Consider the following 13,957-nt stretch of genomic DNA (forward strand, 5'->3'; position numbering starts at 1 on the left):
TATGGTTGTGGTAAACATCCATATTTTATAACAGCTTGATGGGGTAGCCTTTATTTAGTATACTGACAATTTGGTCCAAAATGTTCACTCGTGGATCTGGTATTTTATTGGTATGACACAAAAATATTCTTTTGCTTGTAATATGTAATAATTTGTTCTTTCTCTTCGAAAGTTAGCTTTAAGAATACATACTCACAATGGGTAACTTTTCTTTGCGAACGGTTAAAGTTGGTTTTGTCAATCTGTAACGATAAGTTAAAACAAAAAGTACATAAACTGATAGTTGGATTGTTGCCGCAACTTACTCTTGAACAAGTTGGACGTGGAGAAAGGAATGAGTTCAAAATAGGATTGTCTGAGACGGATTTTATTTATAGAAAACTGCAATATTAGCTAAGTTTATACATGAATATTGCTTGGGTGGTAAATTAATAAAGAAATAAAATAAAAATACTAAATTTACAATTTAAAGGTGTGGATTGTATTACAATATTTTGTCGATTTCATCAATCGGACATTCAGCAATTCTCGCTCAAGCTGTTGTTGGTATTATGTGGTCAGCATTTTGTGGTGTAGCTCATGACCTAGTATTTTTACTTATTTTTTTTATTTGTTTTTAATTTAATATTAAGTGCTATGACTTGACAGGTGCATCGAACCCTTAAATAGCGCGTACAGCTCAACAATTCTGAAAGAGAAGAGGAAAATTCTTTAATTTAGGATGTGCGTAGACTTGCGAAAGATCGACGTTAAGTCAATAGAGGATGCGTACGAGTTAATTTCATTTTAGAGCAACAGAAAGAGCAGCAAGATTTTTCCCGAGCCAGAGGATCGCCATGGATTCAGGAAAAGTCACCGCTGAACGATCAACTACGGAAAAGGCGAAATGGGAATGGACAACTAAGCACCAGGAGACGTTTGAGACACTGAAGCCGCGTCTAGCAGAGAATCCAGTGCTGGCGTGCCCAGATTGTGCAAAGAGATTCGTGCTGCAAACGAACGCCAGCGACTACGGCGTCGGTGAAGCCCTGCCGAAGAAAACCGAAAAGGGTAAGCGAACGATCGCCTACGCCAGTCGGACGTTGATAGGGGCAGAAAGGAATTACTAGGCTACTGAAGGCGAAGTGCCTTGCGCGTTTCATTCTTCCCTTTAAGGAAGGATGGTGCTAAAGGGCGTTTTTGTGTGTTTCCTAGGAGTAGTAGTCGGTGCAAGTGGGACTAGGGACTAATGGATCTTTATGTAGAAGGGTGCTGTGTCCCGTGTTGTTGGGATTCTACTGAACAGCAAAGACATCGAGAGCCGCCATCGATGGCGACGGAGCAGCAGAAGCGACAACAGCAACAGGATCGGCGAAAGACGACCAGCGAGCAACGCAATGACAGCTGAGAGCAACGCAGCGAGGAGAAGTAGCGCGTGAGTCCAAACAAAGCGAGCCACGACCCCAACCGGCCGCCAGGCACCGAAAGAGCAGATCCTCCCCGGCGTATACCTGGGCGGTGTGCTTATTGGCAAACAATGCGGAAAGGTGAGCGACGGGCGGACGAGCGCCGACGGCGAAGCCGAGCGGAAGCCCAGGAGGAGCAGCAAGGATCCGGGGCAGAGCCTGTCAAAAGCGGAAATTCATTTGTAAACAATGAGCTATTTGTATCATTTCTGGGCTCGAGCAATCACGTCGAGCTATAAATTCGGTGGAACAAGCCCACAAACTCTGTGAGCTAGCCGCGGGATCTATTGGGGAAAAAAAAGAAACAGAAACAGTTCGTTACACAATGTAAACATGTCGCAACCCTAATATCAAATAAACATAAACACTAAGAAAATGAAAATAAATTCTTACCAAGCCATATTTTAATCTATATTCTATATTTTCTACTTATATAGAATAATCTACTATCTATATTTTGTTTGGTTTGAAGTCAATGCTGAAAATAAAATTTGGAAATTGAATAATATTAATAGTATTGACATTTAATTACTTTAAAAGTAAAGAAAAAACATTAAAAAAAATAATGGATGAAAAGTTTGCGTGTGACAGTAAGAAAAATAGATTTAAAAAAACTGCAATTTAATTTTAAATGAGATTTAAACTCTATTCCAGAAAACTTGTTCATTAGGATTTTTTTTTAATCGCTGATTGGTATGGTTTTTGACAATAAAACGACTGCCTTGCTTGCATGTGACAGGCTCAACTTTGTTTGAATTCATTGAAAATAAAAAGATTCCTAAAATTAAAATATACACCAATCATAGTGCTACCAGAGCTACAAGATTCGTAGAAATAAAAAACAGTGTTAGCACGTATTTTTTTAGTTAAAATGCCTATGATTGTCGCATTCGATATTGTAGAATTACCCATATATCGTTTATGTGGCTTGAATTAAAGATGATTTTATCTACATTTTAATAACAATTTTAATATGTTATTTTTTTCAAGGGAAGAAGCAGGAGAAGAATCAAGAAAAGAACCTGGCCCTAGTACAATGGAATTCAAACGTGATATGGATGATGTACTTCGTCCCGGTATGGAAAACAAATACGTATATCAAAATATTGAGTCCGAATATTATCGAAAGTCGATGCAGCGATTAGCGTATGTAGAATTGTTTTTAAAAATTGCATTATAACTTGTTACTTATTATTAATATACTATTTTTATACCCTTCCAGAGGGTATTATAATTTTGGTCAAAAGTGTGCAACGCAGTGAAGGAGACATCTCCGACCCTATAAAGTATATATATTCTTGATCAGGATCAACACCTGAGTTGATATGAGCATGTCCGTCTGTCTGTCCGTCTGTCTGCTTCTACGCAAACTAGTTTTTCAGTTTTAAAGCTAGCGACTTTGAAACTTTGCACACACCCTTCTGCCCAAACCTGCAAAGGAATTGCACGCAGTATAATTGCACGGAATCCTATAGCTGCCATATAACTGATTAATCGGAAATGGTATAACTTCGGTGTTTTTAGAGTTAGAGGGCTTAAATTTAACATGAGAGCTATTTTTGGTATATAGTCGGCCGACTATATTCTATAGCTGCCATATAACTGAACGATCGGAAGTGACCCAACTTTTGTGTTTTTGAAGATGGTACTTAGTACAGATTCTATTTTTGGTCAATTGATCCAACCTACCAAATTTTATAAGGATTGGCCGACTATATCCTATAGCTGCCATATTAGTTATATGTCATATTAGTTATTACGATCGGAAATGGTATTTGGTAGAAATACCAACTTTCGTATTTTTGAAGATAGAAGCTTGGGATTTTTTTTTTAGATATTTTATTATATTTAATTGGTTTTATTATGATATTCTTATGAGAATCGGCCAACTTTATCTGATTTTTGCGATATATATTCGGTTTTAACTGCAAGGGTATACCAACTTCGGCTCTGCTTAGCTTTCCTTTCTTGTTTATCTTATTTTTAATGGTTGTTGATAGGTCAAGTAACGAAAAAGATATGAGGGACGGTTAGTATAATTATATTTTATGTTCTATTCCAGTTTAGTTTCCCAGCCTCAATCAATCTCATCATCTGTCTTAAATGCAGGAGAGGTCTTTTTCTTCACTGATGTCCCAGTTTCTCCAAGTACACATCGAACATCAACTATATAAGGTAAAGTGCTTGCCCACTACTCGGTAGGCCAATGCTCGACAAAGCGCCTCACATCGGCAGAAAACGTTTTTGTCACAGACCAGATGTAGGCATTCCAGAAATCTTCCCAAATAACAATATAGTTTTGGCGGTTAAATGCGTCTTGGTAGCTTAACTAATTCCATTGAAATACATCCAGTGTGGACATATTTAAAGGAAAACAACTTCCATTAATAAGGATTTTTACTTTCATGTTTTGTCTTTCTTGATAAATCAAAATTTTCATTCCAATCGGATTCAATTTTATTATGATTCTTTTTATGATTCTTCTGGCTTGTTTATGATTAGTTATTGTCTTTATCTACTAGCTAACACACTAGCTAACTTTAGATATTCTTCAGCCAACAGTCGTGTTTTTTGGGCGCAAGGCGTTCTTATATTAATTTGGTTGTAAACCGTTGTTTACCAACTTCATATTTAAGCTAAAGAAATTCAAAGAATTATTACATAAAACAGTATGAAATTACTGTTTAAATATTGAAATATTTTTATTAAAATTTTTATTAAAATATTTCAATCCAATACTCGGGTTTGCTTCTTCTTCTTTTTTGGGTTGCGACTCTCTTTTATAGTGCAATAAAGTTTCTTATCTCTATTTATACAGTTTTCTTTTCCTACTCCAATCGCTCTCTTCGAAGCACCCGCTTTCTCTCTTTTTAATTCTGTCGTTCAAAGTACATTTGTGGTTGATATATTTGTTACTTAATTTAAATTGGTCTGTCAATAAAATCTTGTAATCAGATAAACTTATTATTCTAGCCTACCGTCCACTGCTAGCTCAAGTGTGAACGGATTCCCACAGGTCTGATCTCCATTGTTATTGCGATACTTATTGTGTTGTCCAGGATGAAATGAGATCGTTCATGGCCGATCAATTGGCCGATATTTTCTCCGTGACATCACTTCCAGCAAACATATAATGAAGTAAATTTATAAGTTAACTATCTGACCCGGCAAACGTTGTTTTGCTACCAGATGACTTTATAATTTCTGTAAAAAATTAAGTCAGTTCTAGACTTATGTATTATAAAGTCATCTGGAGCTCGCTGACGATACGTCTGGCATAAAATAAATAAAGGTTATTATAATCACAACTTGCATTCACGAGATTGTCAAGTGCGCTTCCGGAATCCTCGCCGCCCATAAAAGAGATTTGTAAGAATTTATGCCCATTGAGCCCATTTTATGATAAACTTGGCCTCTGATTTTGAATGTAGAACTGTAATGTTGATCATTTTCATTAGTATTTCGAACTATTTCTGTTGCTCCGAACGATGTCATTTGAAAGCAGGAATTGAATGTTCGAATTGGCTTCAGGAACACGTTAGAATCTGGATCCGTGCCGACAAATAAGCCGTTCAATGGTTCAGGTGGTGGTTCAATTTCTGGTAGTGCAATTGCGCTAGTCTAACACGTACATCAGTATTTAGTTGCTGGATTTGTTCTACTATTCCCATTTTTCGAGATCTATTTATATCGCGGCTCAAATCCCCCCTTTGCGTTTTCTTGGCATTGCTCTCTGTACAAAACACTTATAAATAGAATTAATGTATTTACTAATGATGAAGGATTTTAGCCCCAGTTTAAATTGAGCTAAAATGCTATGGTAACGTGAGTTTGTCAGTGTGATGAGGTAGTAACTCACTTTATAAGCGATTTTTGGTATGTCGAACAGGATTTAAGAGTAGTAAAAATTGGAGGATTCTCAGGGCAATACGCTCACAAAATTTCATGAGAATCGGTATAGCCGTTTTTGATATAGCAAAACGCATTGTCTCGATTGCCTTTTTCGCCGTTCTCTCCGCTTCCTCCCTGTGCTTGGCCACTATCACCAACGCTACGTCGTCTACGCCGCTGGGAGCTGCAGCCTCAGGATTCCGTCATACATGGCGTTCCACAGCAGCAGTCCTAGGACCGATCCTTGGGGCACACCCGCCGTAACGTCGTAGGACTCCGTGCCCATGTCCGTGTCGACCAGTAGCACTCGGCAGCTAAAGTAGCTACTGACGACGTTCATTATGGCACTGGGAACGTTGAACCACCTTAGGGCTGCCAGTGTTTTGCTCCAGTCCGCCGTGTTGAAGGCGTTCCTGATGTCCAGGGTGACTATCAGGCAGTATTGCTTGGAGCCACCTTTCCACCTGGTTCCCGCTATTGCGTTGCGAGCAATGCCGACCACCTCTGCTATGGCATCCACCGTAGACCTTCCCTTCCGGAACCCATACTGCTTGGGAGACTGCCCTCCCGCCTCCTCTATGGCAGCTTCGAGCCTCGTCGCGATCACCCTCTCGAAGACCTTGCCCGTTGTGTCCAGCAGGCAGATTGGCCTATAGGACGACGCCTCCTCCCTTGGTTTCCCTGGTTTGAGGAGCAGCAGGAGCTTCTGTACCTTCCACCTGGTGGGAAAAATGCCTTCGCGGATACATTTATTGTAGAGCTCCGCAAAGCTGCCCGGCTGCAGAGCTAGAGCCAGCTTCAGGGCTCGGTTAGGAACCGAGTCCGGGCCGGGTGCTTTGTTCGGGGCCAGGCCTCTCCCTATGGCCAGAATTTCCTCTTCCGTTACCTCCTCAGCCGCTTCATTGTCTGCTGGGGGGGTGGGAAAATGGGGGAACTTGGTTGCCGGCTTGGAAAAGTGCTTGCACTATGGTCCTTAGCACGTTCGGGTCCGTGGGGGACTGGCTTCCTGCGCGCAGCCTCTTCACCACTATCCGGTACGCGTTGCCCCATGGATTTTCCTCCGCCGAGTCGCATAGCTCCAGGAAGCATTTCCTTTTGCTGTCTCGGATGGCCACCTTCAATGCTTTGCGTCGGTCCTTGAAGGCTAGGTGCCGCTCCTCAAAGGCGTCGCTGCCTCTCGCGCGCTGCATGAGCCTCCTTGCTCTCATGCACTCAGCTCGGATGGAGCCAATCTCGTCGCTCCACCAGTAAACGGGAGCGTGGTTCCTACGGTAGCGGCTTCTCCCCTGCATGCTCGCCATGCACGCTGCCTCCAGCTTAGCAGCCAGGGTATCAGCCATTTCGTTGGCTCCGTTTGGTAAGACGTTGCCGATGTCGCGCGCTGCCTCGGTGAAGTTCCTCGCCTGGAGCGTACCGACTCTGTAGCCTCGTGGTTTCGGATCCCTCGGTCGTTCTTGAGGGTTAACAATTGAGCACAATATTGCTTCGTGGTCACTGGCCGTAAAGCTGCCGCCATCTCGTTCGATTTCCATGCCCAGGAAATGGTTAGTTGACCCTTGTCAACACACTCGAATGATTGTGAGATGCTGCTCTTGATTTTCAGCAAATCCTCGTGCGATTGGCAAGCTATAATTATATCGTCAACATATACAAGGATTAGTACAAGATTACCTTTTCCACAATGTTTGTACAAACATGGTTCGTTATCACAAGCAACGAATCCCATATTAACCAATACGCCAATAAGCTTCTCGTTCCATGCCCTTCCTGATTGTTTGAAGCCATATATTGCTCTCTTCGGAAGCAATACCTTGTCAGGATTTGATTCATCTGAGTACCCTTCCGGCTGCTTCATGTAGACCGTCTCACTCAGATCGCTGTTCAGATACGTGGTGCATACATCCATTTGATGAAGATGAAAGCGAACACTCTCCAATCGGCATACTGGCGAAAATGTTTCTAGGTAATTTACGCCAAACTGCTGGGAGCATCCTTTTGCTACCAGTCGAGCCTTGAAACGTTCTATTTGGCCATCTTTATCACGCTTCACGTTGAACACCCACTTGCATCCAATGGCTCGCTGATTTTTGGGTAAATCAGTGACTTGCCAAGTCTGGTTGGCAACCAGAGAATCATATTCTCGTTCCATGGCTTCACGCCGCTACTTTGCATTTGCACTCTCCAGCGCCTTTTTGAAAGTTAACGGCGCCTAGGATATTGTACTGCTTCTTTGGACGTCCAGGTTTTCCAATCCGAATGATCTTAGGGCGGCCGGGGGCCCTGCGTGCCTCCTCCTCGACATGCTCACCCTTTTCTTCAGCACTCTTGTACTGATATGTGCTCTCATCGGAGCTGTCGGTGTTGATGGATAAGTCAGAAACGACTTCTGCATCTCCGGGTCCCTGCTGCTGGCGGGCCTCTTTCAGTTCCTCCAGCTCGAACCAGCTCACCCTTGGATACCACGTCATGATGTTCATAATATAATACATCCCGTTTTTCGACCAATTGTCCTGTTGATGGGTCATATAGTCGATAACCTTTGGCTGCCACAGAGTACCCAACCATAATGTACTCCTTTCCCTTAGGTTAAAATTTGCTGCCATTCCTCGGACCCTTGTCCAGAGCAACTGCAAGATATCCAAAAACCTTTAGATGTTTTGCATAAGGTCTCTTACCCGTCCACGCTTCCATAGGAGTCATACTCTCTAATGCGCTGGTAGGGGAGCGATTTCGCAGATAAACCGAAGTGTTGACAGCTTCTGCCCAAAAACGATCTCCCAGTCCCGCCTGGACCAGAAGGCATCTTGACATCTCCACTAGCGTACGATTTGCCCGTTCTGCAACTTCATTTTGCTGGGGAGTATACGCTATTGTTAGCTGTCTGTCGATTCCATGCTGCCTTAGACATTCGTCAAACTGTTTATTGACAAATTCTCCGCCATTATCACTCCGCAGGCATTTCAATCTTCTTCCTGTCACGCTGGACAGCACTGCTCACGGAATAGAAATTTCTGGTCATCTTCGAAACGTAAAGGACATTTTTTAGAGTCAACATGCACTGGCCTGTCTGTATCTTGACGTCACCTATACCTTCTGCTTGAATGAAACCAGCATCGGCTTGTCCGATCTGTTCAGTGTGCTTCTCAAACTTTGTAAATAGCTCTCTTGCCCAACACATATGGCTTGTTGCGACACTATACGAAACACCATGTTGAATTGTCAATGTTGTTGACGTCACAGGCGTGCAACAGGCTGCTTTGTTGATTCACCACACTACTTGATGCCATGCGGTGATCTTCCTTACCCTCACTTCGACAATGGGACTTAATGTGCCTTTGTTCACCATACTTGAAACAAACGATATATTTTCGTTTCTTCTCTCCATATGTTTTTGTCTGTGAGTTGTGCTTGTGCGTTGCAGCAAATGCTTTAGTGTCGACTCGTTCTTCTGTTATTCCTTTTCTTTCGCTCTTCTCCTTTAACTTTATGGTGAGAACTTCGAACGAAGGCAACTGAACTCGTGTCTTCATAGCGACCACGAAATGTTCAAATTGCTTTAGAAGACTCGATAGCAAAACGATTGTGCGAAGTTCGTCGTTAATCTCTATTTCAACTTCCAGAATTTCCACAAACTCACTTATGTAGGTCGTCATGCTCTGCCCTTGCTCCATCCGTTTATTAAGCAGTTTCTTGTTTAACTGTACTTTTCATACAGGTCCGCTTGGTTGATGAACTTCTTTCAACTTGGTCCATGCCTCCACAGCCGTTAAGCAAATCTTGATGTAGGCCAATTGAGATGTCTTGACACTCAATGTTATTGTCGCCAACGCCTTACTCTCAAAGGCCGCAAGCTATTGTTCTTCCGGAACATTCGATTCAGTTAGCTCTCCAGACGTAACACTCAACAGACCGGAATGCACTAATACAGATCGCATCTGTATTTTCCATGTGTCATAGTTTGTCTCCTCTAACTTATCAATTTGATAAGTTCCAATTTCAAAGAGCACTCATTGTTCTTAATCTTGAGTCGCACACCGAATAACTTGAACTTACGACTAAAAATGTATGCAAAGGAAAAATGAAAAAGTTGGTATACATAATTTCTTGTTCTCTACTTCTTAGAGAGGGACAATAATGACTACTTCAAGATCTCTATCTCTTTGCTATAACTATACAAGCGTGCACTGCATCATACTAAAGATTATAAAGTACATAGATGGGACATCAGGGCCCAAAACGGTCAACTTTTTTCGTCTTGTTGGTGAGGGGGGAACGGACATGCATACGATTCTATTTTTAGAACTCTTTACATGTATCCGTCAACAAAAATGTGAACCTATGTATGTATGTATGTGTGACTGCTCGCACGACGGAGTAAAAATGTTTTGGCTTCCAAATTTCAATTTCAATTTCTCGTTCCTGTTTTCGATGCGCCGATGTGGTAGTTGGTAGAACAAATAGTATTTTTGATCGCCGCAGATTGAGACAGGATGGTAGCGTAATGCATAGAGTAGTTACTCTATGTGTAATTTTTCTGTGTTCAAATCCTCGTAAGGACTTTGAACTTTTTCTTTTATAATTATTTTTTTATTCTTTATTTGTAATATATTTTTTTTTAATTTTACAATTGTAAAAATGTTTTAATCTTCATTATGTCTCCCCAATTTCAAGGGAGTCCTCCTGGCATTTTGTCATCCGACATGTCCGTCACACGTCCGCAATTAAAAATCATAATAATAACGTAAAAATTAAAAGTAAAAAAAAAATTAATAAAAAAATAAAAGTCAATATAAAAAGAATCATAAAACTAAAACTTTATCAAAATTGAAACCAACCGCCCGCTAATAAAATCGAACCCAGGACCCCATGAATAAAGACCGTGCACTATCCATCTAGGCTACCGTCGAAGTTGATTTTATACTTGTAAGTTGACGAGTAAGGATAGTAAAAGATATTTCTGATCTCTTTACTCTTACATTGGTTCGATTACAACGTTTCAAACTTTCATCGTTCCAAAGATGTTACGATCTAAAAATAGAATTCTCTCTTTCCCTCTCTCTTATCTGCCAGCCATTTGTCGTGGAACCCGCTCTCAAATGTTTTCATTTTTTCCGTCGTGGAACCCGGTGTAATAACCCGCTCTCAAATGTTTTCATTATTACACCGGGTTCCACGACGGAAAAAATGAAAACATTTGAGAGCGGGTTCCACGACGCGGCCTGCCAAAATGCCGTAGAACCTGCACTTATAGACATTTTTACAGCGGGTTCTACTACGAACTGAGACAATGTTAAGGTGATTTTACAATTTTGTATTTTTTTTTTATTGGATTATAAATTTAGAAAAACACATTAAAAGAATAAAAATATAATATAAATAGATTTAAAATTTAAAAAAATGGATGTCCCGAGCCTGGTTTGAACTCGTTTTACTTTGCACACAAGCCAAGCACTCTACCTCTCGGCTATTCCTCATTCGTTGTCGCGCGAAAAATTTCTCAAACTTAACTTGTCGCGCAATGGAACCCGCTCGTTCCAGCGGGTTCCACTGCTGGAACCCGCCATAGAACATTTTTCTTTGTATGAGATGTCCCATTTATGTACTTTATAATCTTTGATTCATACTAATAATGTACAGGGTACTTTTTTTTCTACATTAATTTGGGAAATTTCACAAGAAAACTAAACAAAAACACTAAGAAAATAATAATAGCTGTTTAAAACCATAAGTAAAAAAACATTATAATTTACCGTTCGGTCATCTCCCTCATTATAAAAGAAGTATGTATAAAAAGAAGCGCTCAAAAGAAGAAAATAATTCGAGTAATTCGGCTGCATTCCTCATTTCAAAAGCACTCTTCTTACTTCCCACCCCAATTCGCTCGATTTCAAAGCAAGAGAATGGCCATGAGTTAGAATGCTCTCTTACTCTCTCACTTCCTCTCACTCAATTCGTTGTGTCTCTTGCACTCATTCATTCTATTCCATTCGGATGTATTCTATGGCTGAGGCAATAAGAATGTATTCCTGCAGACCTCTAGTTGAATACCACAAATTTTCATAGATGGCGCCATTGAGAAGAAATCAGCTGTTGATGTTGACGCTTACACGAGCTTTCCTTTTAATATATTTAGTGGTATTTTAAAAACGCAAATAGGGAAAAATTGATTAACGAAAAATTTCCGAAAAATTGTATTTCAGAAAAATGTTGATTTTTTTAATTAATCTTTCACTTTTAACGTTAATTAATTTATTAATTTTTGACTTTTTAAAATAGCACTCAAAATCTAAAGCTCATGTAAGCGTGTTTGTGTATATGAAATGTCCAAAAAAACGTTTGCTGTTCTTTTAATAAAGTGAAAATGTCTTCAAAACGAATTTTTAAAATTTAATGTCATCTTTAAAAAGAGTTTTAAAAAAAGTCCAGCCGAGTCAAATTTAGTCTCTGTTGTAGATTGTTTACTTTTTTTCATATTAATGAAATAAGAAAGTCCACTTTTATGCATTTTTCATATTTTAAGGAGGCAACCACTAAGCCTTTAATGTGAACCTGTTAGCAGTGAGACTAGTGGAAAACTATGGATTCTCAATGGCTTCAAAGTAGCTGTTAAATCTTACATTGTAAGACTTTGATAAAAATACTGGCGGCCACCATGGTGGTTGCTTCGACTTGCTACTGCAATAGTGTCTGCTTTTGGGACAAACCCCATTAAATGCTTTTACGTAAGCCGTCTTTAGCGTGCCGACCATGACTTTTAGATATTCACTGGTGTTAACGTCTCTTGTTGGAGGTTCCCCAAATGATCAATCTAGTTTTCTTCTTGAAAATCTCCCAGTTTGCCTTACTAAGATTTCGTACTGCTAGCTCGAATTAAAGTTCTCGAAATTGACTACTAGTTCTATGTATCAGTAATCGGTAAGAAGGAGGGCTTTCTTTTAGGACGTTTCTTTAGGACTTTTCATCTAACAACCCTGTCTGCTGAAGAGCCTGAGTAAAGAGTGATGTCAAATACTTTCCTTTTGTTCTTTAAAGTGAAGACCGAATATGATGAAGGGCATTGGCGTCGTAACTTATAATATGGTTGACCTTCTGCTGCATACCCTTAGTGGTCCCTTTGGGCTCTCTATTGCAGCGGCTACATTATCTTTTTTTTTTTTTTTTATTTATTTATGAACAATGATCTGTTATTCTAGATTATTATAACTAAAAGTAAGGATAAATTGAGTTAAAAGATATAGTTCAGGAGATAATAAATGGGACAATGAGCTATAATTTTTACAAATACGCGAAATGGATCGTGTTCCGCAAAATTAGACCTAGAAATCGGTAACCAAAGGGGTCGGAAGGATCTAGTTATTCTATTAGGAACAGAAAACATTAATTTTTCAAGAAGTACTTGTGAGTCAACCTGTCCAAGAATAAGCACATGAAGTAGCATAACCCCAGCACAAGTACGGCGCTCTTTTAAAGGAGGTAGGTTTAGTAATTTTAACCGGCAATTATACGACGGGAGGGAAGTGGCAGTATCTCAGTTTAAGCTTTTTAACGCAAATAGCAGAAACTGCTTTTGGACAGATTCAATCCTCCTTTTGTGAACGAAGTATTGCGGACTCCAAACGCTAGAACAGTATTCCAAGATAGGACGAACCAACGATACGTATAGAATTTTAGTTGTGAAAGGATCATCAAATTCTTTAGACCAACATTTGATAAAAGCTAGCACACTTCTGGCCTTATTAACTGTTAGTTATATGTGTTCGTTGAACGACAACTTATTGTCAAAAATGACTCCAAGATCGTTAATTAGGGAAACACGATCTAAGACGTTATTCCCAAGGGAGTACTAAAAACGATGTGAGGCTCACTGCGATTGAACGTCATAACCTTACACTTAGAGCAGTTAAGCAAAAGGAGATTGTTTGAGCACCACAAGAAGACTTCGTTAAGGTCTAGTTGCAGGTGTCTATGAAGGAAATGGTCTGAGAAAGAAAGACATAACTTGACATCATCAGCATACATAAATGTAGTAGCATAGTTTACATTACTAGGTAAATCGTTGACATAAAGAACAAACAGAAGAGGTCCTAAGTGACTACCAGATGAAAGGTTTATAATCTGTGATGAACTGTTTTTAAACAAAACACGCTGCTTGCGGTTGGATAGATAAGAGGACAATCACTGTACTATATGTGGAGAAAACCCCATAAGACACAGCCTATGAAGGAGGAGCTGGTGGTTCACAGAGTCAAACGCTTTACTAAAGTCAGTGTACACCACATCAGTTTGCATGCGGCTCAGAAAACGTCTGTGGATAAACGAAGTGAATTCAAGAAGGTTAGTTGTGGTAGAGCGATGCTTGACAGAACGATGCTGTGAAGTGGAAATAATGCTTTTACAAAACTGTTGCAGTTGGAAAGTAACCAGTTTCTCAAGCAGTTTGGGAATCGCAGATAGCTTAGCAATCCCCCGGTAGTTCTCAATAAGTGCTTTAGAGCCTTTCTTATGAAGCGGAATAATAAACGATTCATTCCTTCTCTTGGGAAGACATTCCAACTCCAAGGATAAGTTGAATAAGATAGTGACAGGATAGCAAAGGATATCAGAACAGTACCTAAGAACAC

General features: G+C 40.1%; 1 protein-coding gene across 10 annotated transcripts in view; it reads left to right on the forward strand.

Annotated features, from left to right (window-relative positions):
- Positions 1-13,957, forward strand: part of Pzl (Piezo-like) — a 472,153-nt gene that overhangs the window by 337,593 nt on the left and 120,603 nt on the right. For 9 of the 10 annotated variants that reach the window (XR_011442830.1, XR_011442831.1, XR_011442833.1 and 6 more), the window contains one exon: positions 2,436-2,591. Coding sequence is in view for 2 of the 10 variants with exons in the window: in XM_070280111.1 (XP_070136212.1) it covers positions 2,436-2,591 (156 nt within the window). In the remaining 8 variants the exon portion in view is untranslated. The remainder of the gene's footprint in view (positions 1-2,435; positions 2,592-13,957) is intronic. The other variant, XR_011442827.1, reaches the window with a different exon arrangement.

Source organism: Drosophila bipectinata, chromosome 3L, assembly GCF_030179905.1.
Source record: "Drosophila bipectinata strain 14024-0381.07 chromosome 3L, DbipHiC1v2, whole genome shotgun sequence".
NCBI lineage: Eukaryota > Metazoa > Arthropoda > Insecta > Diptera > Drosophilidae > Drosophila > Drosophila bipectinata.